This window comes from Emiliania huxleyi (assembly GCF_000372725.1).
Source record: "Emiliania huxleyi CCMP1516 unplaced genomic scaffold EMIHUscaffold_32, whole genome shotgun sequence".
Lineage (NCBI taxonomy): Eukaryota > Haptophyta > Isochrysidales > Noelaerhabdaceae > Emiliania > Emiliania huxleyi.
The window spans coordinates 87,364-109,973 of NW_005199601.1; the positions used below are offsets into that span (position 1 = coordinate 87,364).

At 64.1% G+C, this 22,610-nt stretch overlaps 5 protein-coding genes across 5 annotated transcripts in view; 2 read left to right on the plus strand and 3 right to left on the minus strand.

Annotated features, from left to right (window-relative positions):
* Positions 1-909, plus strand: part of EMIHUDRAFT_450776 (hypothetical protein) — a gene marked incomplete at its 5' end in the record, with an annotated part of 1,307 nt that extends 398 nt beyond the window's left edge. Inside the window, 3 exons of the mRNA XM_005774002.1 lie at positions 45-142; positions 443-492; positions 583-909. Of these exons, the coding sequence (XP_005774059.1) occupies positions 45-142; positions 443-492; positions 583-635 (201 nt within the window). The 3' untranslated portion in view covers positions 636-909. The remainder of the gene's footprint in view (positions 1-44; positions 143-442; positions 493-582) is intronic.
* Positions 910-1,126: 217 nt separating this feature from the next.
* On the minus strand, positions 1,127-2,152 carry EMIHUDRAFT_101477 (hypothetical protein; the record flags this gene model as incomplete). Its single annotated transcript, XM_005774003.1, has 1 exon — positions 1,127-2,152. The coding sequence occupies one exon, from the start codon at positions 2,150-2,152 to the stop codon at positions 1,127-1,129; it is 1,026 nt and encodes a 341-aa protein (XP_005774060.1).
* A 3,327-nt stretch (positions 2,153-5,479) lies between these two features.
* EMIHUDRAFT_207586 (hypothetical protein) lies at positions 5,480-6,868 on the minus strand (the record flags this gene model as incomplete). Its single annotated transcript, XM_005774004.1, has 2 exons — positions 5,480-5,941; positions 6,134-6,868. The coding sequence occupies 2 exons, from the start codon at positions 6,866-6,868 to the stop codon at positions 5,480-5,482; spliced, it is 1,197 nt and encodes a 398-aa protein (XP_005774061.1).
* A 5,771-nt stretch (positions 6,869-12,639) lies between these two features.
* On the minus strand, positions 12,640-13,377 carry EMIHUDRAFT_65222 (hypothetical protein; the record flags this gene model as incomplete). Its single annotated transcript, XM_005774005.1, has 1 exon — positions 12,640-13,377. One exon carries the CDS (start codon positions 13,375-13,377, stop codon positions 12,640-12,642), a length of 738 nt encoding a protein of 245 aa, XP_005774062.1.
* Positions 13,378-17,826: 4,449 nt separating this feature from the next.
* Positions 17,827-22,610, plus strand: part of EMIHUDRAFT_101482 (hypothetical protein) — a gene marked incomplete at both ends in the record, with an annotated part of 14,700 nt that continues 9,916 nt past the window's right edge. Inside the window, 3 exons of the mRNA XM_005774006.1 lie at positions 17,827-19,121; positions 19,525-21,065; positions 21,180-22,543. Coding sequence (XP_005774063.1) covers positions 17,827-19,121; positions 19,525-21,065; positions 21,180-22,543 — 4,200 coding nt within the window. The remainder of the gene's footprint in view (positions 19,122-19,524; positions 21,066-21,179; positions 22,544-22,610) is intronic.

The following is a 22,610-nucleotide window of genomic DNA, read 5'->3' on the forward strand; positions in this document are numbered from 1 at the left end:
TCGAGAAGCAGATCAAGACGCTTAACTTCGCGATGGGCTCCAAGGTGGAGTCCAAGGCGTGCTGCGGGTGGGTCAAGGGCGAGGTGGTCGCCCACATGTACTGTGACGAGTTCGTGCCGCTAGAAACGGAAGCCGTGTCCACGTCTCCCAACTAGCACTCCGAGAGGACACGCATTCAGCCGTACTCGGTCGTACTCCGCTGCATTCCACTGCCTTCGCACCCCTCGTCCTCACGCGGTGCTCTGAATGCACGGCACGATACCGTACTCCCGCCCTCATGTCGGCGCGTGCACACACACACACACACACGCAGGTATGCACAGACGTAGACACACACACACACACACGCAGCAAGCAAGCAAGCAAGCAAGCAAGCAGGCAGGCACACATGGATGTGGGCATCCGGCAGGTCCTCTCCCTCCAGAGCCACCCCACACCGTAGGTTCATGCCGCCCGGGATGGTTGCTCCCTACCAAGTGAAGCTCGACAGTGGTGAGCCCCTCCCCGCGTCGCCGCAAGACGAGCGCCCGCCTGCCCCCCCCCCCCCCCTCCTGAGCCCTCGGACGGACGCCCCCGCTCTAGGCGAGCTCATCTGGGCGCCCGAGGATGTCAACAACCTGATCCGCAAGGCCTGAGGGGGGAAGGAGGGGCGCGCGGCGAGGAGGGGCGCCTAGGACTCGCCGCCCGCACGCCGCAAGCCCCTCCTCTTCCCGCGCAGCGTACGCCTTGCGCGCAAGGGAGTACGGGCGCGAGCGTCCGGACTGTGGCGCGGAGAGTGAGGAGCAGAGAGCGGTGTTTAGAGAGAACGAGAGAGCCGAGAGCAAGACAGAACGCTTTGTAGAGCGGTCCTTGTACTTGAGGGACTACGAGGAGGATACACAGAGAGCGATATATCGAGACTTATAAAGTATAGTGTGTGCTCTCACTGGGGGTGAGGCGGCTCTGCGGGTGCGGCACACGCGCGCCGCTCACGACTCACGTGAAAAAAAGCTCCCATTTCTCCGGACGCCGAGTCGAAAGTACCACTGCGTACGGCGGCCGGCCGATGATTCCATTCCAGCACTACGGACAAACTTTTCTAGGCTCTCTTTTATTACAGCGCTGTACTCTCCCTCTCGAGTCTCGTCTACCTCGGGGCACCGCTCGGGGCGATGGTGAATGAGAGCAGCTGCTGGGTGGGCCGGTACTCCTTTGGGTTCTCGCGGTACTCGCCGTCGAGAAAGAAGTCGCTCTGCTCGGTCACCTCGGCGCCGCGCGACGCGAAGAAGGCGCTGAGCAGCGGCCGCGCGAGCTCGGGTGAGACGCCGCGCCCGTTGAGCAACAGCGCGGCTCGCAAGGCGGCAGAATCGGTCAGGGTGACGGTCAACCGCGTGGAGCTCAGCGACGAGCGCTGCTGCCAGAGGCCCTCGTCCGCGTCGCCGTCGTCAATCGCGTAGGCGGCGAGGTAGCCGCCGCGCTGTAGCGCGTCGAGCAGCGCGCGCACGCCCCTGAGTATCTCAGAGAGGGAGGAGGCAGAACCGGCTGCCTGTTGCGGCGGGGCCGGGGTGGCCGCCGCCACCGCCACGAGCAGCTCCTCGCCCACACGCGCGTAGCAGGCGGCCAGCTCCTTGCGCGGCAGCCGCGCCTCGCTCAGGAGCGTGAACAGGGCGAGCGCCGAGAGGTCAAAGCCGTACTGGAGCGCCTCTGGCTGCGACAGCGCGCTCGCGCCGCCCAGGGAGGTGTCGTAGCCGCCTGCCGCACTAAACGCGCCGGCAAAGAGCGCGCGATCGTACTCGATTGCGAGGGCTTGGCGGCGCGCACCCGCGGCCTGACGCAGAGTGGCGGCGCTCGGCGCGCTCACAGAGGGCGCGATGCCCGCGGCGGCAGCGTCCAGCAAGCGCTTGGCCAGCGCCGCGTCCAGCTGGCGCGCCGCCAACGGCGGCGGAGGCGGAGCCGATCTCGGAGCGCCGCCCGAGCCGAGCAGGCCGCGGGCGTAAAACTCGAGGTCCATCTCCGCCGCACCCTTGACGCGGACGGACGACGGCGCCTCTGCGGCGAACGCTAGTGCTGCGGGTGCCGGCAGAGAGGCAGCAGCCCGACTCAGGAGCTGGCGGCGAGTGGCGGCGGGCGGCGACGGCAGGCTGAAAGCAGCCAGCAAGCTCAGGAGCCACATCAAGACTAGCGATGGTCGAGCGAGGCCGAGCTGGGTACCCACCTATTGTAGGGCGTTTACTCGGTTTCAGTCTCCTCAGCTCTGAGGAGCCCCCAAAAGAGCAGAAAATGCCTCGATGCAAAAAAGATGCAAAGACCCAAAGTCGATCACCTCACGCAAGAGGGCCCTTGCCACTCCTGCATCTTCTGCGTCTCGGCCCGCTCACGCCCGACACAAGACGTGCGAATGCTCGCGCTGATCGCCATCATGACGGTCGGAATAGAGCTTCGTGATGCCAACGCGACACCTACAACGATTGCTGTCAGTGACGTCAACATGACGGACGCCAGCGCAAACGCCATTCTCGAGTACGACACAGTGGCTCACATCTTCAAGCAGGCGTGTCAGCTCTTAAATATCGTCCCCGATGTAGCTCAGCTCTCTGCACCCGTCGGCTCGCGATTAGGTCGAATCCGCCGTCCTTTCTAACAACTCCCGCGAGTGGCCACCAGCGCTCGTGAGGCGCTTGCTCTTCGAGCACTGGAACCACATCAAGAAACCGAGCTCGAGGATGGTCGTCCCCGGCAAGTGCCAGCGGGTCGTCGAGCACAAGCTTGCCAGACTCAAAAAAGCACAACCGCAGTGCTATCTGTGCGTCTCGAATCAGGCTCATATCTCCCAATCTTACCATAGGCGCTCGCGCCCGACATCTTCAACATCTATGAAGGGCGAAATGCGTCCGAGACGAGCGCGCTTCAGGGTGCTATTCGCGAGGCTATGAAGAGCATCCGCGAGTCGGACCCGATCGCCATCGCCTCTCCCGGCATTGCGAAGGCACCGCCGTGCACATTCGCTCCCAACCCACCCTGTCGGCTCTCAGGTTCCATCTCAACGTGTCAAGAAGTCAATATACCGAGAATCAACAACTAATCAACAACAACTCATCAACGATCAAGGAAGTAGCCGCTCTTCATGCGGTACCTGCCTCTCGAGCAGTAGCTCGTGTCGTCTACTCAGTTTCTTCTCGTGCAGTTGCTCGTTCGAGCTATTTCACCTCACCCCTCGACTGTCGATCTAGGCCCGCGAATCGCTCCTCGTGCTGAGCAAATCAGATGCGACGCTCTTCGACGGCGATACCGTCGCCGAGCTCGTGACGGAGCTGGTCGACATGAAGCGGCGCAGCGGAGCACCGGACGCGGAGACGGACCTCAAGATCGTGCTCGACTTCAACAGCGATGGCCCGTCCGACATAAACAACCAGACTCTTACCAAACACCGCATCCAGAAGTTGCGGCAAACTCTCTCGCCGCACCTCGCTCTCGCCTTCCTCTCCAAGATCGGTGCGAAGCGTGCCCGCGAGGCAGACGACAGGGCCGACCGCGCCATTGCCGCGCGAATTCTCCAGCAAGATTCGCCGTCCACAGCCGCGGCAATCGAAGCGGCGCTTCGTGACGCGTCCCAAGGGTGCACGTGGCGAGAGAGGCAAGACATGGCGGCGGCTCTCGCCAAGAAGAGAGGCAGCAGCCCGACTCAGGAGCTGGCGGCGAGTGGCGGCGGGCGGCGACGGCAGGCTGAAAGCAGCCAGCAAGCTCAGGAGCCACATCAAGACTAGCGATGGTCGAGCGAGGCCGAGCTGGGTACCCACCTATTGTAGGGCGTTTTGGCGCGAGTCTACAGAGGCAACAGACCCCCTATCCGGGCCTATCCGGGTAGGAGCCGGAACCCTGACGTGACCCCAAAAGAATTCAACGACAAGCCGAGATGCCGGATCCGGACGCCGAGATGTGCAACGGTGCGTCGCTGCCCAAGCCGCTATCGGACTTCCGTTCTCGGTTGAAGCGTAATTATGCATATGCGGATCTGCTCGCGTCCTACTAGGTGTCTCGTACCGGACTCCACCGACCTCAACACGAACTACGAGTACGAAAACGACGGCTCGGGCCCCGCTTGCGGCCTCGTAGCCCCGATCCGGCGTGGAACGGGCTGCCACCATGCCGCTGCGAGTCGTGCGGCTGCACGTGGGAGGTGCGTCTCGCCCGCTCCCAAGTTGGTACTCGCACACTCACCGCCCTCTGCATCGCCCCTTTGAGTCGCTCCCCCCCCCCCCCCCTGCCGCTGCGGCGGCAGTGCTCGGGCAAGCTGACGCTGCTCGTCTAGCTGATGGTGCCGGTCGCCACGCAGTCGAGCAAGATCAACGAGCTGCTCGAGGCGATCACCTCGTACGTCTCGGACGGGTCGGGCGACTGGAGCGCGTGCGACAACCAGTTTGGCGAGGCCGCGCTCGACAAGGGGGAACCTGCTCCTCAACATCTGGCCGACGAGCGTGTACGCCGCGCAAGAGATCATGGCCATCTACGCGGCCAAGTCGCGGCTGCTCCTCTTCTGCCACGCATACATGCAGGCGGCAAATATAGAGTACATCATGCCCGTACTGCCGATGCGGGACAGCCCGGGCCCCCGGGCGGGTTTTGCGGGCGTGGTCGAGCAGGCGCTGAGCGCGGCGGCGGTGGGCAAGCTCACCGCGGCGAAGGGGCAGGGGGACGGCGGCGGCGGCGGCCTGCCCTTTGGGCTGGCGGCCAAGCAGGCGTAGCGCGCGCGGGCGTGGGCGCGCCGTGCTTGTAGGTGTTCGTTTGTGGGGGATCGAGGCGGCGAGGATATTGATTATTGTTGAGTGCGGAACGAGTCAGAGAAGAGCTAGAGGGTAGCACACGCCCCAAATCCCACCAGTGTGGGATTTCGCGCAAGCGCTTGACTCTTAAAAATCGCTTCAGCCTTCAGCTTCACACATCACGAGTATGTCACAAACCCACAATAGCTTCTCGACGATGCTCGAGTTTTCGACTTCGATCTGAATAACTGCTACGTCATCACATATGCGTCGGGATGTGCCATAATGTAAAGTAAACACGGTTCTCCGAGGGTTGGACCCGCGTACCGGGTTTCCCCTTAACTGTTGCTCTGGGAAAGCTCGCGCGCGAGCGCGCCCCACCCTCTCCCTCTCGGCACACGCCACATGCACATGCACATCCAATGCAATTGCAAACTGGTACAGCCCAGCCACAAAGTAATAAACAAACAGACAAGACATCGCCCGCTGCTAGTGAACACAATCGGTTCCTACAAGACATCACTCCGCTAGTGAACACAACTGCAGGTTGCCCCCTCTACTCGGAGCTAGTGGACATTACACTGTACACCACGAACAAACAGACACTTGCTTAGTCCCCGGTCCCGGGGTTCCACCGTCCGTCCTCCCGGGGCTCCGGTTCTCCCCGATTCGCTTGGGAGCATGCCAGTTGGCCACGGCAGCGTTCTATTTGTCGCTCTTGACGGAAGGCGGCCGCCGTCTTAAACAAATAGCCTAACGAGGAAATAGACGGCTGCGCCGCCAAGAAGCAGGGCAGCGATCGTACCGCCGATGATGATGCCAAGCATGGCGCCGTTACCGGCGTCGGCGAAGAAGGGAGGAGGGCTTGGCGAAAGCAGCGGAGGTGCTGACCACGGCGCTGCGGGTGGCGAGCCAGCCGTGAGCTCCAGCGAATCTCGCAGCTCATAAGAGTTGAGCTGTCGGCACGCATCGACCACTAGAGATCGGGTGCAATCGTTTGCAAGTGCAGCGGCGTTGCCTTGGGCGCACGCGTAGCACTGGTCAGTGTTGCCCCACGTCGGGCATGCGCCGAGAAGCGCGTGGCCACATTCACGCGCTTGGCCTTCTGACGGCATTTTGCACTGGTCGCGAACGAACTGCGCCGAGCACACTGCATCGTAGAGCGCGCTTTGCTCTGCCGCAGCGATGTCCAGACACGTCTCCTCGGTGATCCAGGGGGCGACAAGCTCGTCGAGCGCCGCGAGGCACGATTCGACATTGAGAGGTGGCGGCGGCGGCAGTGGTGGCAACGGGGCCGTCGGCGGGCTTGTCGGTGGGCGCGGCGGTGCTGTGTAGCAGGCACTACTCCCGCAAACACTCCCGGCATCGTAGGCGCCCAAAAGAGACGCCGCGACCGAGCAGACGTCGGTCATGTACCCGGTGAACAGGGCGGCGATGGCAGGGTCGCCACATCCCACGTGGTAGATGCGATCCAGCCAAACCAACGAGGCTGTGTCCTTGAGGATGTCGCCTCCGTGTCCCTTGTAGTCTGTGAAAAGAGAGGTTGCGGCGAGGCCGGTCATGGCGGTCACGTCGGGAACGCTGCCTGCGCTCTGCAAGATACGGAGCTCGACAACCGACAGCCCGTAGGGGTTGTCGATGATCGTGACATTCGGGTACTTGCCGCGGAGCTCCTCCAAGAAGTCCGTCCAGTTGGTTTGCGCCGCGTTACGCACCACGGATGTGTAGCTGTCGGTGTCGTACTCGGTCGGATAATCTAGCCATGGGAGGCCGATCATGAACGTGTCGAGATTCGGGTTCTTTGAAAGCGCGTAGTTGATCCAGAGCTCGCAACCCTCAGCCGTGTGGTCGAATGTCATGCCGAAGAGCGTAATGTTGCCCCAGTCAAGGATAGACTGAATCTCATCCCGCATGGAGTCCGAGTTCCAGAGAGCCAATGGCGCACCTGTTGCGCCGCCGCTAAACACGATGGCTTGACTGTGGTTCAGTCCGGCAGCCGAGGCTAGCGCTGGCATCTTCTCCGCGATTGGACGGAAGAAGCTGTGCCCGATGAACAAGGAGTTGTACGCGGCAGCATGCTCGTAGAGAATGCTCATGGTGGCGATGACAACCGCGCTCGGTGCCCGCATGCGTGCGTGCGTTGATCTGTGCGCTGCGGTCCCACCGTATCAGGCCGGTCCGGCAGTGAGAGGTGAGAGCGTGAGAGGCCGGTTCGGAACTAACAGAAAGCGAGCGGCAAAACTCCCGAGACCTCGATAGTAACAACGGCGTCTCAGAACGAGGCCGAGGAGCGATGAGTCAGAGGAAGAGACAGCAGGAGAGAGAACGACGAGAGTGGGAAGAACGCGAGGTGGCATGAAGGTCGCTGCGAGAATTGCTGCACCCTTTGAGCTTCTTCACGGCCGACGCGTCGGCGGCTCGCTGCACGCTGGTCCTCACTCGCTGCGCCCGAGAGTGGTTGCGCAAGTTAATGCCGCCGATTCGTGTCTTGCGCCTACCCCACTACGGGTAGCCCATTCACGCGCTCCGTTGGATGCTAATAATAACCGCCGATTAGTTTCGTATATCAATTAGTCCGTGCGTCCCTTCGTTTCGTGTGTTTTGGGATCCTTCGTATTGTTCGAATCCTATGGAGCAAGACGACCTCGGAGACTGGCTCTCACCGCTCTCGCGCAACAACGAAGCACCGCCCTCTCCATCTCCGCTCGCCGCCCCGCCTGGCACTCCCCACGCCGGAGTGGGAGCGGGTGCGGGTCTTGTGCATGGTAGCTCAGCTACAAACGATCCAGCGCGCAGCCACACGCTCAACAGCATACACCCAGAGAGAGAGAAGATGAGGAGAGAGAAGATCAACCGCCTTGCGCGCAAGGCTCAACGCTCGGGCGTTGACCGCACCGCGTACCCTCCCCACTCCCGCCTCTCATTTGTGTCACACCACGCGGAACGCATACCATGTTCAAATCCCCCCTCCGGGTGATGCCAGGGCAGCAAAACGGGCTACGGGTGGTGCCATGCAGCCAGCCTGACCCCCTAGAGCCGCCCGGCACCACCGCACCGGTGCGAGGCGTGATCGTGCTGCTTGGGGTACATTGTTGTTTTCATGGGCTCGAATGCGGTGTGAAAAAGGCGCTCCGAGGTGCCGATTTTGCACGAGAGTGCGAGGTTCGAGCTCTCGTGCTCCGTCCACAGGCTGCGAGCCGTCGAGTGCTCGCTTCGCACTTTCCATTGGGTCCGTTGGCGCATATCGGGCGCCTCGCAGGCACGCCGTCCCCGCGTCTCTGTGGAGGAGATGCGTCACCCGGTTGCACTCAAATCGCAGCCGAACGCCATATCGCTCCGTGTGCCCCACCGGTGGCTAGCCTGCCGCCACCGCTTCTTCGCACTTTCCATCAGATGTGTGGGCGCGGGGCGGATGCCTCGCCGGCAGCCGAGGTGCTCTCTCCTCGGATCCTTTGCGTCACCCGCAAAAAGTTCTTCGGAAGCCACTGCCGTCTGGGCACTCCACCAGCCCTCCTCGCCTTTTGAGGCTGGGATTGGTGTCGCCCGTGGCATCTGCGACGGTCGGGAGCTTCCACGTCGCTCATGCGCATCAGGGCGAGCGCAACGCTCGCCCTCGGACCGGTTGCCTCTGTAGAAGCTAGCCCGCTACTGTGCACCACGCTGTGTCCCTCTCTCAAAGAGGGTGTGTGTGACGATACGTTCCTTCTAATCTATACCCGTGCCGAAAATCACACGCACACACATCTGAATCACACACACATCTGAAGACAACTATCTGAATCACACGTCGGTCTAGGTCAACATCTCAAAGTCCGAGTCTGTGTCCTCGGCAGGCTCCTGCTCCGCCGCTGCGCCAAAGGCGGTCAGCGTTGCGGAGCCTGTGTGCGGCAGTTGGCGCTGGACATAGGCTAGACGTAACAGCGTGCGCACGTCGTTTCGGCGCTGTGCGACGAAGGCGTTGTTTTTTGCCTTCGCCGTCTTCATCGCCGTGCAAGTCCGCCGCATGCCGTTGAGTGGAAGAGCTGCTGCCCGCCGAGGCCGGGCAAGCTTTGGCGGGCGAGGCGCTACGTGCTCTGGACGCGATCCGGAGCGGCGATGAGGCTACCTCTTTGCGAGAGCCGGGAGAGGAGCAGGCCCGGAGCCCGCGTGAGCGGCCCGAGTGAGCGGAGGGCTTGCAGCCCCGAGTTGTGGCCGATGTGAGAGAGGCACGGGATGCGCGTAATCAGCCAGTGGCCGCCGCCCGTGTCCGCCTCGATGAGCTCGCAGAGCTGCTTGTGCACGCCTGCGTGTCGGCCGCTCATCGTGTTGTCGTTGTCCGAGCAAATGAAGTGCAACAGCTCGAGCGGCGCGCCCGTCGCCTTGACCGACCGCAGCGTCTCCCTGGCGATTACCGCAGCGGTCTTTTGCTTGCCGAGGTGCGAGGCGAAGCAGGAGACCTCACGGAGCCCGTCGTGCGGGCGAGTTGCTCCGAGGTGTCCCGCTATGAACCCTCTCCGAGAGCGGGAGCCGAGGTCGAAGGCGACGGGCCGACTACACGGTAAGGCATACGGACCTTGCAGAAAACCTTTTCCTTCTAAGCAGGGCTACACAATGACCCTATAGTGTGTGGGTGTTCCTGGCGAGTTGTGATGAGTAGAATTAGACTAGCCAATACTATTTTGAAGTTCATATATGAAAATACCAACTTGCCTATGTGCACGTCTCCGCCGCGGCGGCCCGGAGGCGGCCCGGCGGAGCGGTCAGAGCAGCACTGCGCGGGCCGGCGATCGACTCTCGACTATAGTACGGGCTCTATTGAATGGCCTCAAGGTGCTCTCTAGGGCTGCCCTATTCCGCTCGCCCGGCTACGTCGCCGGGCTTCGAAGGAAAAGGTTTCGCTCGGCACGGCGTCGGAGAGCAAACTTCGACGTTCGTCCTATAGTGGAAGCTGGACGCACGTAGGCAAGTGGCCCATGACCAGGCGGGCTGCTGCTCAGAATCTGGGCCGTCGGCGCTCGCTCTCGCGCTCTTCATAACGGCGTTGCCCCCTCCCTCCCGCGCCGACGTTGGGCAGCCCGACCACGACAACGTCAGCGCCGCTGGCCTGCAACTCGAGGCGCCTTTGAATGAGCACGAGCCGGTGCGCGGCGGCGGCGCGGGTGATGCAGCCCAAGGTGACGGCGACGGCAGAGGGGGCGGCGCCGGCGGCGGAGGAGGCGGCAGCGGCGGCGATGGCCGCGGGGTCGGCCCGCCCGCCTTTGCTGCTGGTGCTGTGGGCATCATCACAGCTCAGCGGCGGTGTGCGACCAGGGCCAGTGGTAGACTTTCGACGCGGTGAGGCTGCTCTCTGAGCAATGACACTAGCAAGAGCATCATGTGTGTCATCGGAGTCACTTGTATTACGATACCACCACGCCGCCACGCTCGCAAGGGCCGCCTAAGCGCCTAAGCACCCTAAGCACCCCCCCGCTTAGGCCGCTTAGCGGGCGCTTAGGCGAGTGACGGCCGGCTGCCCGGGGCCTGGCGTGCCTCCGCCGTGGGCTGAGCGCCCGGGAGAGCCACTCTGCAAGTGGTGTGCGAGCGTGTAGCCTTTAGCGTGCAGTCGGCCGACGAAGTAGGTCACGCGCGAGAAGGTGAACTCCACCTCTTGCATGCGCTGCACCCGGTGGACGGCCCGGTCGATGAGGGAGCACGTGCCCGCGCTCGGCAGCCGCACGCGTGCGATATCGTCGTCCGAGATGTGGAACAGGAGCGTGGCGCCATCCCGAGCGAGCGACGCAGCGCCGCGCATCGAGATTGAGCGCTCCGTACCGCTTTTGTGGCGGTACAAGTACACGGCCTTGCGCAGGGCGGCCGAGTAACGATTACCCGTCATGTTTTGACGCAGCGCGTACTCGACGCGATGGCGTGGCCGGCCGCGCTGCGGCCGGCGCGCCTCCGCTGCCCGCACCTCCGCCGCGCGCTGCCACAGGCCGAGGAGCGAGTCGGCCTCTGTCGGCTCCACCTTGCCGAGCACGCCGGGCAGGTGGAGCGAGAAGAGCTTCACGTCGTCGATCGCCTGCAGGGCGGCCCGCTGCAACAGCGGAGTGTTGAGCGACGCCTGCAAGACGTCGAGGCTGTAGAGGCCCGGGAGCGTCGGCACGTCGCTGGGCTCGTACACCAGCAGCAGCTGCGAGCGAAACGCTACGCCGAGGGAGCGGCCGGAGCGGCCCTGTACCTCTGGCCGCATGACGAATTCGCACATCATCAACTGAATGAATGCACCCCCGCCAAAGTGTCGCAGCGGGTTCGAAAACTTCAGCGCCAGTTCTCGAACGAGCCTCGTCGTTGCCGCCGCGTGCAGCCGCTGCCGCCGCCGCTCCTCCTCGCGCAGCCCTACGACTTGCAAGTCGAGCCGGGCTTGGGCACGCAGCTCGCGAGGCGTCGGCACGCCTGATGTTTGCGTCCCGGTTGTCGCTGTAATCGCTTCGCGAGCGGCGGCACGGTGGCCAACCTCCTCCAGCTCGAGGCGTCCGATGTCTGCCACCAGCGTGAGCACGCTTGCTTGCTGCTGCTGCTGCTGCTGCGCAGGCTCCGCTGGAGCACTGCTCAGAGAGGGAGGTTCCTCGTCAACCTCCATGCGATCTCCGTTCGAGGCCGCAGCCGACGAGCCGCCGACGAGCCGCTGCGGCGCTGCACGGGAGAGCGATCCTCGGCGTCCGTGCTCTCTCTGGTTGTAGATCCCGTCGCGGCGGCCCTCGTCGCTCGTGCTATGCAGCTCCATGGCCTCGCCGAGGACGTCGCCAACCGTAGCATGCCGCGGTGCTCTCAGGTTCTTTGCGACGCCGACTCTGCGCGAGCCAGCACGGCTTTGCGGCCGCGAGGACGTTGCACTCGGCGAGGGCGCCTGTTGTGACGAGATCGGAAGCGTGAGATAGCGACGACTGCGCAGGCACAGAGTCGCAAACTGGCGGTACCGAGCGGCGATCTGGTCCTGGCCTGGAGCCGGGACGGACTCCTTGGCCGCTTTTGCGACGCTGTCCCAGGCCTGCGCCCGCTCTTTTCGGCATGGCTCGAGCACGAGATAGTCGGAAAACCGCGACAACTTCGGCGGGCATTCACAGATTTTTACCACCTCGGAAGCAACGCCTGTGTGTTCACCGGTGCTAGAGAGTGTCGAAAAGGAGTCCACACTGCATTCATCGACATCAACGCGCCCCGCTGCGCCGCGCTACTCGCGAGAGCGGGAGGAGATTTGGGGAGATTGTCGGGAGATTTCCAAGATTGTCACCGGGGTGTGCGTGGGTAAGTCGTGCGTCCTACGTGCCAAGGCGATGTGCATGCTAGTCTGGCTCGTCCCAATACGCTCAGGGGGCCGAGAACAGCGCTCTGTCGCGCGCTACTTTCCGTGCTGCTGAGAGAGGCCCGGAGGGGCCCACCACGGCCCACGCTCGCCTCGGAAATGCAAAAAAATGCTCCCAGGCCCCCTCCCGCCCACCCCGCACACCTGCTTGACTACTCCCGAGCCCCACGAGCCGAGGCGAGAAAGTTCGAATTAAAGTGCGGAGTTTGAACATGGTAAACGCATCTCCATCGCTTCGGTGAAGGGGGTGAACCGTGCCATCCTCGATCGCCGTGCTAAGCTCGCTTCCGAGCTCTCACGCCGCGCGTAGGGCCCCTAGGGGCCTAGAGAACACAACCCCCTCTCTCTTTTCTCCCAGTAAGCTAAAAGTACGTACGTACACCCACCGTCGACCAACATGGTCAGTGGGCGGTGCCTGAGCGAGCAGCACAACACCAGGGAAATCCCCTTATCCCGGGCATCGCCCCAGTCGGAGCGATGCCGCAGCCCGCCGCAGCAGCCACAGCATGTCTGAGGATAAGTGCCACCAGATGCGGTGGAGATTGTATCATATTTAAATCAAGGCGTGTACCTCGAGTGTCATAGCAGCGCGGCGCGCAATGTCCATGTGTCTCGCAGCAGTGCTGCGAGTCCCGGGTCCTCGAAATCGCGGATCGCGATGCTGCAGCCCGCCTCCTCGAGCTTCTCGGCGGTTTGCGTCGACGTGATGCCGACGGTCTGGGTGCCTGCGGCCACGGCCGCGGCGGCGCCGGACGGCGAATCCTCAAACGCGAGGCAGTTCTCCGCCTCTACGCCGAGGAGGCGCATCGCGGCGAGGTAGGGCTCCGGGTGCGGCTTTGCGTGGCTGCACTCGTCGCCAATGATCAACGGCGAGAAGAAGCTGAGGCTCTCCTTGCCCGCCACGGCGCCGATCGCGCCGAGCATCAGCTCTGCGTTGGCCCTCGGCGCGTTGGTCACGGCGGCGCAACGCACGCCCTGCGCGGCCAGCGCGGCGCAAAGCGCGTGCAGGCCCGGCGTGACGAGCGCGGGAAGCTTCGCGGCGGCGAGCTCCCTGAAGCGCTGCTCCTTGCGAGCGGAGAAGGCCACGCCTCTGTCGACAGGCCAGTCAGGAAAGAGAGCTGCGCAGATCTGAGCGTTCTGGCGGCCTGAGATGTGCCGCATGAAGAAGGCCTCGTCGATCCTGTCGCCGCCGTTGAAGCCTTCCTCCTGTAGCACGTCCTGGAAGACGGCGAGGTGCAGCGCGTCCGAGTTGAGAAGGGTCCCGTCGATGTCGAACAGCACGGCGTCGAGTCTTCGTGGCGTGGGCGCCAGCGACATCGCAGCAGACATCGTGACGCTCCACAGCATCCGGAGGCCGAGCCGGGCCTGTCTGCTCTTGCCGCCAGCTCCACGCACGGCCTATAGAGGCCCAAGAAGAAGAATAACGCGCGAGCCGCAGCGGAGCTGGGAATAGGACCGCCGCAAGCGGCGTGGCGTGGAGCGGTTGTGCATCCCTCCGGGGGGCCCTCTGCGCCGGGGAGGCGTTGTTGGAGGCTAGGACACAAGCGTCCGTCGCCCTTTTCAAACTCGGGGCCCACTCCGCTACGCTCCGACCCGAATTTGGAGGGCCTAAAAGTTTAAGGTGTTGCTGCGCAAAAGGGGTCGGACACAGGGCGCAGCTCATGCTAAGAGCTAGAAGGGGAGCTAGAGAGAACGACTACCCTGTCCCGTTATTGCGCACACCAACAACACAAAAGCTCTCTCTCTCCTAGGGGCTTCTTTACAGCCGGCAGCGTTCGCCAATCAATCCCTTTCGTTTTTCGGGTACTCGAGTATGTTATTGGCATATTAAGACACAAGGCTAACACAAAATCACCAGCGGGAGGAAGCACGAGGTCGACCAAGTGCACTCTGCTCCGTGCACAATGCCGCTCTCTCCGCATGCTAGCTCGTTCACCGTCTGCCACGCCACGGCGGTGTGGAGAACGATATACAAACGCTGCATGTGCAGGCCGTGCCGATTCTTGTGCATTGCCGTTAGATTCTTTCTTAATGGAGTCGCTTAGGCTCTCCGGTGGTCTCGAGCCGGTGGTGTGCCGGTGTGTGTGCTAGTCTGCGCCAGTTAGTGCGCCCCTGTTGTGCCAGTGTGCTGTGAGACTGTAAGAATTCTTCCAGCGCCCTTGACCCGTGACCGTTCTTGTAAAATTCTTTCCGCGATGTCAAGGTTGTCTGCCCCCTCACCAGCGGCGGGGAGCAAGGAGTACCGGACGTTGCCTTGGCCTTAGGCCGGACGCGCCCTTGCGCGCGGGGGCCGAGTCGATCTCTTCCTCGGACGAGGTGAGAAGGGCGTTGCATCGCCGCCTCGGGCCGTCTCCGCCGCCAAGCGAGGAGGTGGGGCGTCTCTCTCTCTCTCTCTCTCTCTCTCTCTCTCTCTCTCTCTCTCTCTCTCTCTCTCTCTCTCTCCCCTCCCGCGTCACGGCTTGCCTGCTGCTCCATAGGCGCCAAACGCGCTGCAATCCATTGTCGAGATTCTCTCTCCTGCGTCGCGGACCGACAAAGCGGCGTCCCCGGTAGCCTGAAGACACGCGGCGTGGCGCGCGAGGTCAGGACAATGGGCCATGTTTCTCTGGGGGGAGGCGGGGGCCCTGGAGGGTATCCATGCGGGGGGGAGATGGGGTCCCATGGCCCGCCGCAGGCGCCGATTTTTTGGGACTTTTTTTTCTTTTTTGCGCGATTTTTTACTTGTTTCATGGGAATTCGCTGTACTTGCGGCCATGCTATCACGCCTTGCGACAGCCTGTCGGCGCTGCTGACCGTGCCATGCTGCACAATTGACCACCTGCATAGCTCGCGGCCTTAGTATCAAGCATTCAGTGACGACCTGATCCTACGGTCAGTAGGAAGGTGTCCTTCTATCGTGTGCACGCTTCTGACGCAATGCGCGTCACAGACTGCCTCGGCGACTGGCTGCTGGCACTCTCGAGGCTATGCCTACACAGCCTCGCGCGCATGGGCAGTCAAGAGGGACCATGCACTTTCTCAGGACAGCGCCAGTGCCTCTCTCTTGGACCGGCAAACGTGGTGGTCTCGTGTCACCAATGTGGGACCAGTGCGGCATCGCGCCATCGACAGCTCTGAACTGCGCCTCACCACTGACCGGGAAGGCCGCCAAGTGGGCCAGCACCGGTCACACATTGTGGCAGCAGTCAGCAGTTGTCTGATAGCTAGAGCAGCAGCGTCAGGGTCGCAGGGTCGGATCGTGTCAAGCCTCTCGCCCGGCCGGCCACGTGCAGACGTCGGCCTGTCTGCTGTCTGGAGTGATCTGTCGGCGGTCAGTACGACCGATCAGGTCGGAGTTTTCTGATGGTTGGAGGGTCTATCTGTATGTACTCCTCGAGATCTCTCCAAATCTGCCCTCTGATTAACCTAGCTTAATCGGGAAGTCGGTGCTAGTAGAGACTAGTAGAGCCGGGGCCCCGTTTCCGCACTGCGGCGCGGCGCACGGTGCCTCCGGGGGCCCCCGCCTCCCCCCAGAGCCATGTTTCAGGCCATGTCTGTGGATACTCTCCTCGTCTGAGAGTATGGAGCTCTTCTTCTGGGGCATCCGGCAGCGCCACCCTCTGCGGCGCTGCGCGGGGGGTGGAGTGCGGGGGAGACGGAGATGCGCATGTATGACGCGAGTCAGAGACGTGCGAGCGCAAGAGGGACCAGGGTGGGACGGGAGAGGGATGAGCGGATGAGCTTGAGTACGAGTTTGCGTTTGCATCATCATCCACTAACTAATATTCGTTCGCGCGCCTACATGACCCCGCCACTCTCTATATCGCTCGCCCCGACTTTGAGTCCTTACACATGCGAACGGATTTTATCGGCAGCCGCCAGCCCCTGCACAAGACCTGGGGCCTCCCTCGAGCCTCGACCGGACACACAATGTGGACACACCGCTGGATCCCGCTTTTGCTGCGACCCTTTTGCTCTCCCTTTCCTCTGCCCCCCTGGCCGCCGTCCGTTGCAGCGGCAGTGGCCGCGCGTGGAGATGTGTGCATGTGCATGCATCTTGCCTTGCCTCACTGGCCCGGCGCCCACGCCGCGACCTTCTTGGGCAGCAGCTGGTTCGACAGGTCCTCTCCGTGGCCTAGGCAGCCGTGGGGGCCCTGGCCCCAGGTGAAGACGGCATCATCGCAGAGGATGGCGATGCTGTAATCGCCTCCCGCCGACGCAGCTACGACGCGCCGCCCAGCCAAGGCCTCGTTCTTCTTCGGCAGCAGTTGGTTCTGCTGGTCGCCGTGGCCCAGCTCGCCAGAGGCTCCCTTGCCCCAGCTCGAGACGGCGCCGTCAGCGGTGAGGGCGAGGCTGTGCGCGATTCCAGCCGACACGGCGATGACGCGCTGCCCCGCCAACGCCTCGACCTTCTTGGGCAGCGGCTGGTCCTGCTGGTCGCCGTGGCCCAACTGGCCAAAGACTCCACGGCCCCAGCTCCTGGCGGCGCCGTCGGCGGTGATGGCGAGGCTGTGGTGCATTCCAGCCGACACGGCGACGACACGCTGGTCAAATGCGTCGACCTTCTTGGGCAGCGGCTGGTCCTGCTGGTCGCCGTGGCCCAGCCGGCCACAGGCTCCCCAGCCCCAGCTCCAAACGGAGCCGTCGCCGTTGATGGCGAGGCTGTGGCTAAAGCCAGCCGACACAGCGAGGACACGCTGGCCAGCTAAGGCCTCGACCTTCTTCGGCAGCAGTTGGTTCTGCTGGTCGCCGTGGCCTAGCTGGCTATAGGCCCCAAAGCCCCAGCTCCAGACGGCGCCGTCGGCGGAGATGGCGAGGCTGTGGAGTGCTCCAGCCGACACTGCGACGACGCGCTGGCCAGCAAAGCCTTCGATCTTCTTCGGCTGGCACTGGGCCTGCCAGTCACTGTGGCCTAGCCGGCCTTGGCTTCCGTAGCCCCAACTCCAGACGGCGCCAGCGGCGGTGAGGGCCAGGCTGTGCGCGCTTCCAGACGACACACTCACGGCGCGCTCGCCGCCCAGCATCGACGGGAGGCGGGCAGGTGTGTTAAGCCGCGCCACACCTTCGCCGTGGCCGAGGAAGGAGCTCGCTGCTGATCCTCCTGGGAGGAAGGAGTACTGCTCTGAGCCGCACGACGAGAGCCGCCCCTCGCCATCAATGAAGACGCTGTGCCGTTGGCCTGCCGCCGCCCTCGCGGGCGGGTTGGACTCGCACAGCAAGGCCGCAAAGCACAGCCACCGCACGGCGCAGCTCTCGCCCTCTGGCTGCGCGGGAAGCTCGAAGCCGCGCTCGCGCGCCCACAAGCGGATGCCCTCCGCCGCAAGCGAGGAGTGGAAGAGCAGCGAGACGGCCGCGGCGCGAGCGATGTCGGGAGGGTTGCAGCGAGAGACGACGCGCACGAGGAGGTCCGTGGGGAGGTCGAGGAGGCGGGCGGGCGGCGGCGTGTCTGGCGAGGGAGCGGCGGCGGCGGTGGGGGCGAGGCGGCGCGAGCGGCGGCGCGGCGGGGTGGACATCGCCAGGAAGAATTCTTGAGCCGCCTCTCTCACAGCACACTGGCACAGACTGCGAAGAGAGATAGGAAGAGGCAGACTCCCTAGGGTGGGCGACGGATAGCGCACCACACACCTCTCCTTAAAATCCCTGTGTGGTGGCGGCGTGCCGTCCTCCCATCCCTCCCTTGGGTTGTCTGTTTTCTTTCTTTCTTTTTTCTTCGCACTAAAACACACACACGCAAGAAAATAATGGAGAAGATCCTCACACAAGAAGAAAAGAAAAGCGATGATATCCATGGAGTTCGCGACCCCCCGGCTCAGCAGCCTGCAGCTCGAGCCGCGCCACTCTCTCCGCCACGTCAACCTCACGCCCGAGGTACTCGAAGGCCTTTTCGCGCGGTTCGACGGCCATTGGTCCGACCCCGAGCGGGACGAGGCGCACGAGCGCGGCCTGCGCACCAGTCTCTTTGAGACTGACGTGATGGACCAGCTCCTGCGCAGAATGGAAGACGACCGCGTCGTGCGCCTCATCGGACACATCACGGAGACACACGAGGAGCGGCTGGTCGTGTGCGCTCGCGGCCTTGCCACGGCTCTTGGCCGGCTCGCCAGCCGCCCACAGGCGTTCGCCACTACGCCATCCTGGCTGTGGGTGTTGCACAACCACGTATACTACCTGACGGATGCGGAGATTAGCCCTAAGCTCATCGACGGCGCGTGCGACGCGCTGGCCTCGCCGGCGTGCCACTCGTGGCTCAAGCAGATGGCGCTCGGGGCCCTCATGCGCGTCGCCCTCCGGGGCACCGCCACGCTGCGCCCGCTGCTCGCCCCTCGGGCCGACGAGATCGTCGCGTGGTGCTCGACGATCCTGAGGGAGACCCGAGCTCATTATTTGAAGATCCAATTTCGCGCGTGCTACACCGTCTGCTCGTTTGCGTACTGCCTCGACCGACCGGAGCTCGCGCGGGCAGCCGCCGAGTGGTTGCGCCGACTGTACCCGACTGCTGACGGCGAGGCGAGCCGTTGGGTGCATTCGCTCTCGTCCGTGCTCGAGCGCAATTCGCGCCGCCACCTCCAGCGCACGGGCTACCTCCGGCCGGGCGAGACGTGGCACATGTACCTCGGAATGCTGAGCCACCCGTCGGCCCACCTGCGCTTTGTGGGCGCGGTGATGCTAACCACGGTGCTGGAGGCGGTTGGCCACGGCGCCTTCGACGTGGCTCCGTTCGAGACGCCATCCTCGCGCCTCTACCTCGAGGAGGCACTCGACGCGCGCGTGCGCACCGACGCCACGCTCACGAGGCAGGAAGCTGAGACGCTGCGCCGTGCCGCGGGCGGCGCTGCACCTCATGCGCTCGTGGCGGAGGCTGCGCTGCGGCTTGCGAACGATCCCGTCGCGGAGGTGCGTGATCTGGGGGAGGTCGCGCGCAGCCTGCTGCCACGGCGCGTCCTGCAAGAGATCGTGTGGTGCCCAAGCACGCACCACCTCTTCCACCCCGGCGCGCGAGCGCTCGTGCGGTGCATGCTCCTGCTTTCGCAGCGCGGCGACGTGCCGCTGCCGGCCGACTTGCTCGTGTTACACGTACTACCGTGCGCGTGTCTCGCCGTCCCGTGAGAGTGCCGAGCCTTCCAATTGTACGTTTCTGTGGCTTCCTGCCTCGCCGCAGCCGCCGCCCTCCGTGTCGCCGCGTCGCCACCGCCTCCCTCGGCATCGCCGTCGCAGCCGCCGCCGTCTGCCTCGCCCCCACGTTCTCCACCCTACCCCTGATCTTCCTTCCTGTATGTATGTATGTAGGAAGGTGAAGAACAGTCAGGCTCGGACTGGACACCTTGACAGAAGATTCCGGTAATACTGGAAAAAGAAACCCGTCGTGCGGGTGTGGCACGCCAATTGCACGCCCTTTGGGGGTGCAAGTGCCGCGGTGCCAGTGCAAAATCAACAGAAAGCTTCGGCACGGCGCCAACCTGAAGCAGAAGCGACAGCGACATCGAGGCGCGACAGCGACTCAAATCCCGACATGGTCGCTTTCGGTCTCTGCTTGGCGGGGCTCGTGCTTGCCGAGGGCCGGGACCTCGTGGGCGACGCCACGGGATCGGACATTGTCCAGCGCCGCATGCTCGAATCGCCGTCGTCGTACTGCGTGCCGGGGAGGTCTTGCTGGCCGTCCAACGCAGACTGGCAACGGTTGGCCGAGTCCCTCAGCCAAGGGCCCTCGGCGCTCACTGCGCTCGCGGAGGAGTCCTACGACGTCTGCTACGAGCAGTACACGAACGCAATCGGCCTGATGCAGGAGGGTCACGGCGCGTGTATGCAGGACAACCACTGCAAGTTCGAGGCGTGCGCCGGCGACGGCCTCGTCAATCTTCCCGCCTACTCGGTGGCGGCCGCCACGGTGGCCGACGTGCAGGCCGCGCTGGAGTTTGCCAGCACGCATGACCTGAGCGTCTCAGTCAAGACGTCCGGGCACTCGTACGCGGGGAGCAGTGCGATGAAGGGCTCGCTGCTGATCTGGATGGCCGAGTTCGAAAAGTTCGGCACGATCGCCACTCACACGGACAGCTGCGGCACCGCGACCGAGCAGGTGCTCAAGGTGGGCGGCGGGCAGGTGTGGGGCGAGGCGTACCCGGTGGTCGGCGATGCCGGGCGTGACATCGTCGGCGGCGGCGGTCTCACGGTCGCCGCGGCCGGCGGCTGGCTAATGGGCGGCGGGCTGAGCGCCCTCTCGCGCACTTTTGGCTACGGGATCGACAACGTCGTGGCCTTCGAGGTGGTGGCTGCCGACGGCGTGCTGCGCACGGCTGACGCATGCTCGGAGCCCGACCTCTTCTGGGCGCTGCGCGGCGGCGGCGGCGGCGCCTTCGGCGTCGTGACTGCCGCCTACCACCGCACACACGCGTCATCGGCCGTGGCGGCGCTCTCAATGAGCATCGACGACATCACCTGGGCCACCTGGGAGAGCCGCACGCCCGTCATCGAGAGCTGGCTCGACTTCTGGGTCGAGACGTCGCCCACGCTCGGCCGCGAGTGGTCGGGAGGCTACTGGACTCTCTCGTCCATCGTCGTGCTGTACTTTCGTGGCACGGCGAGCGAGGCCGAGGCCACGTTCGTCGGCGCGCTGCGCGAGTGGCGGGCGGGGCTCACGGCGGAGCAGCAGCAGTACGTGACGATCAGCCTGACCGAGTTCGACAGCTACTGGGCGTCGCGCACAGTGGGGTGCCGCGACAGCTCCAGCGTCGCCTGCCGCACCTTTGGCGCCGAGACCGACGCGACGGGGCAGGCGGGCGTCAACATCCACTCGAGGATGATCCCTGCGGCTTGGGTGACGCAGAACAACGGCGCCGAGGCCAAGGCGACGCTCAAGTGGATGATGTACAACGGCTGGTTCACCTTCAACTACTTCCTGGGCGGCGCGGTCACTGACGTGGCCGCCGACGAGACGGCCGTGCACCCGTCGGTACGCGTCTCGATTTGGAACATGGAGGTCTTCGACCCGAGGCTCATCGAGCGACTGCGCGACGACCTGCCCGACTCAGGTGCGCTCGAAATTCCTCAAGCCAATGCGCGCCCAGCCACACCGCAAGAAATTCCTCAAGCCAATGGGCACCCACCTTCTTGCCCCAACGCTCAAACCGCCCGGCCGCCCGCAGGCGTGTGCTACAACCACGCGGCCAAGGACGAGCCCGACTGGGACGCGCAGGCGTGGGGCGCCAACCTGCCTCGCCTGCTTCAGGTCAAAGCCGCTTACGACCCGGCCAATCGGCTCAACTGCTTCCACTGCGTGGGCTACCAGTCCCTGGGTGGCGACGACCTTACACCGGCGACCTGCGAAGGCATGTACAATTGCGCTGCAGCCCCCGGCGACGAGCCGGCGCCACAACCACCCGGCACTCCGCCCTTGCCGCCGGCATCGCCACCAGCAACGCCGTCTGCCGCTGACGACTACGTCGACCTTTCGCTGCCGCTCGTGAACGCGGCGGGCTACAACACCCACCCGGACGCCGTCGCTTTGAGCGCGGCCACCGACGCGATCGGCCCTTCGGGCATCGGCTTTAAAGGTTACGTCGTCCTCAAGGGCACTGAAGTCGTCGCCGAGCGGTACGACGTCGGTGACGCAACGTCGACGTACCAAATCTTCTCGTGCACGAAATCTTGGGCGGCAACGATGATCGGCGAGCTCTTGTACGCTGGGCAGCTCACGCTCTCCACAAAGCTCGAGGACATCTTCACGACGCTCAACTGGGACACGGTGAACAGAGGCGCAGAGAAGCGGCTGATAACGGTCGAGCAGCTCCTTACGATGTCGAGCGGCCTGACGGAGTGGGGCTGCGGCTGGGGCGGTGCAACCGCGACGCTGGTGGCGACGCTCAACCAGGGCTATGTCAGCTTCACCAACGCGGAGGTAGGCTCCTTCAACTACATCTGCACGCAGAAGATCCTTGCGTGGATCATCTACGAGAAGAGCGGCCTCACGCCGATGGAATTCGGACTGAGCTCGCTGTTTCCCGCGCTCGGCGTGTCCGCCGGTGAGTTCACGTGGCCCATCGACGCCGGGACACTTCAGAACACGGAGACAGACCTCCATATGGCGCCGCGCCACCTGGCCAAGTTGGTGCTGCTCTTCCGGCAGCAGGGGCTCGCTGCGCCCGGCGGCCCCCGCCTCCTCTCCACGACGTTCGTACAGACGGCGATGAGCAACCACTGGTCCCCCTGGTACTACAGCGGGAGGCAGTGTGGTGCGTCGCCGCTGCTCATGGGCTACGGCTACAGGTTCTGGCTCTACAACCCGGATTGGGTGTGCGCTCTCGGCGCCTCCGGCCGCTACGCGTGCTACTCGCCGACTCTCGACATCTCGTTCGGGGTCATCGCCACGAACGGCTACGCCGTTGGCTGCACGCTGATGCAGCAGCTTGCCAACCTCGCGTTCGCAGGGCTGCTCGCTCCGCCGCCGCCGCCGCTTCCGCCGTTCTTTCCAGGCGCGGCGCCCGCTCCGCCCCCTCCAGCGACGCCTTCAGTGGGCGTTGTCAGTCAGGGTTGGGACTTTGCGGGTCCCGACTGCAATGGCGCCGCAACGCGCACGT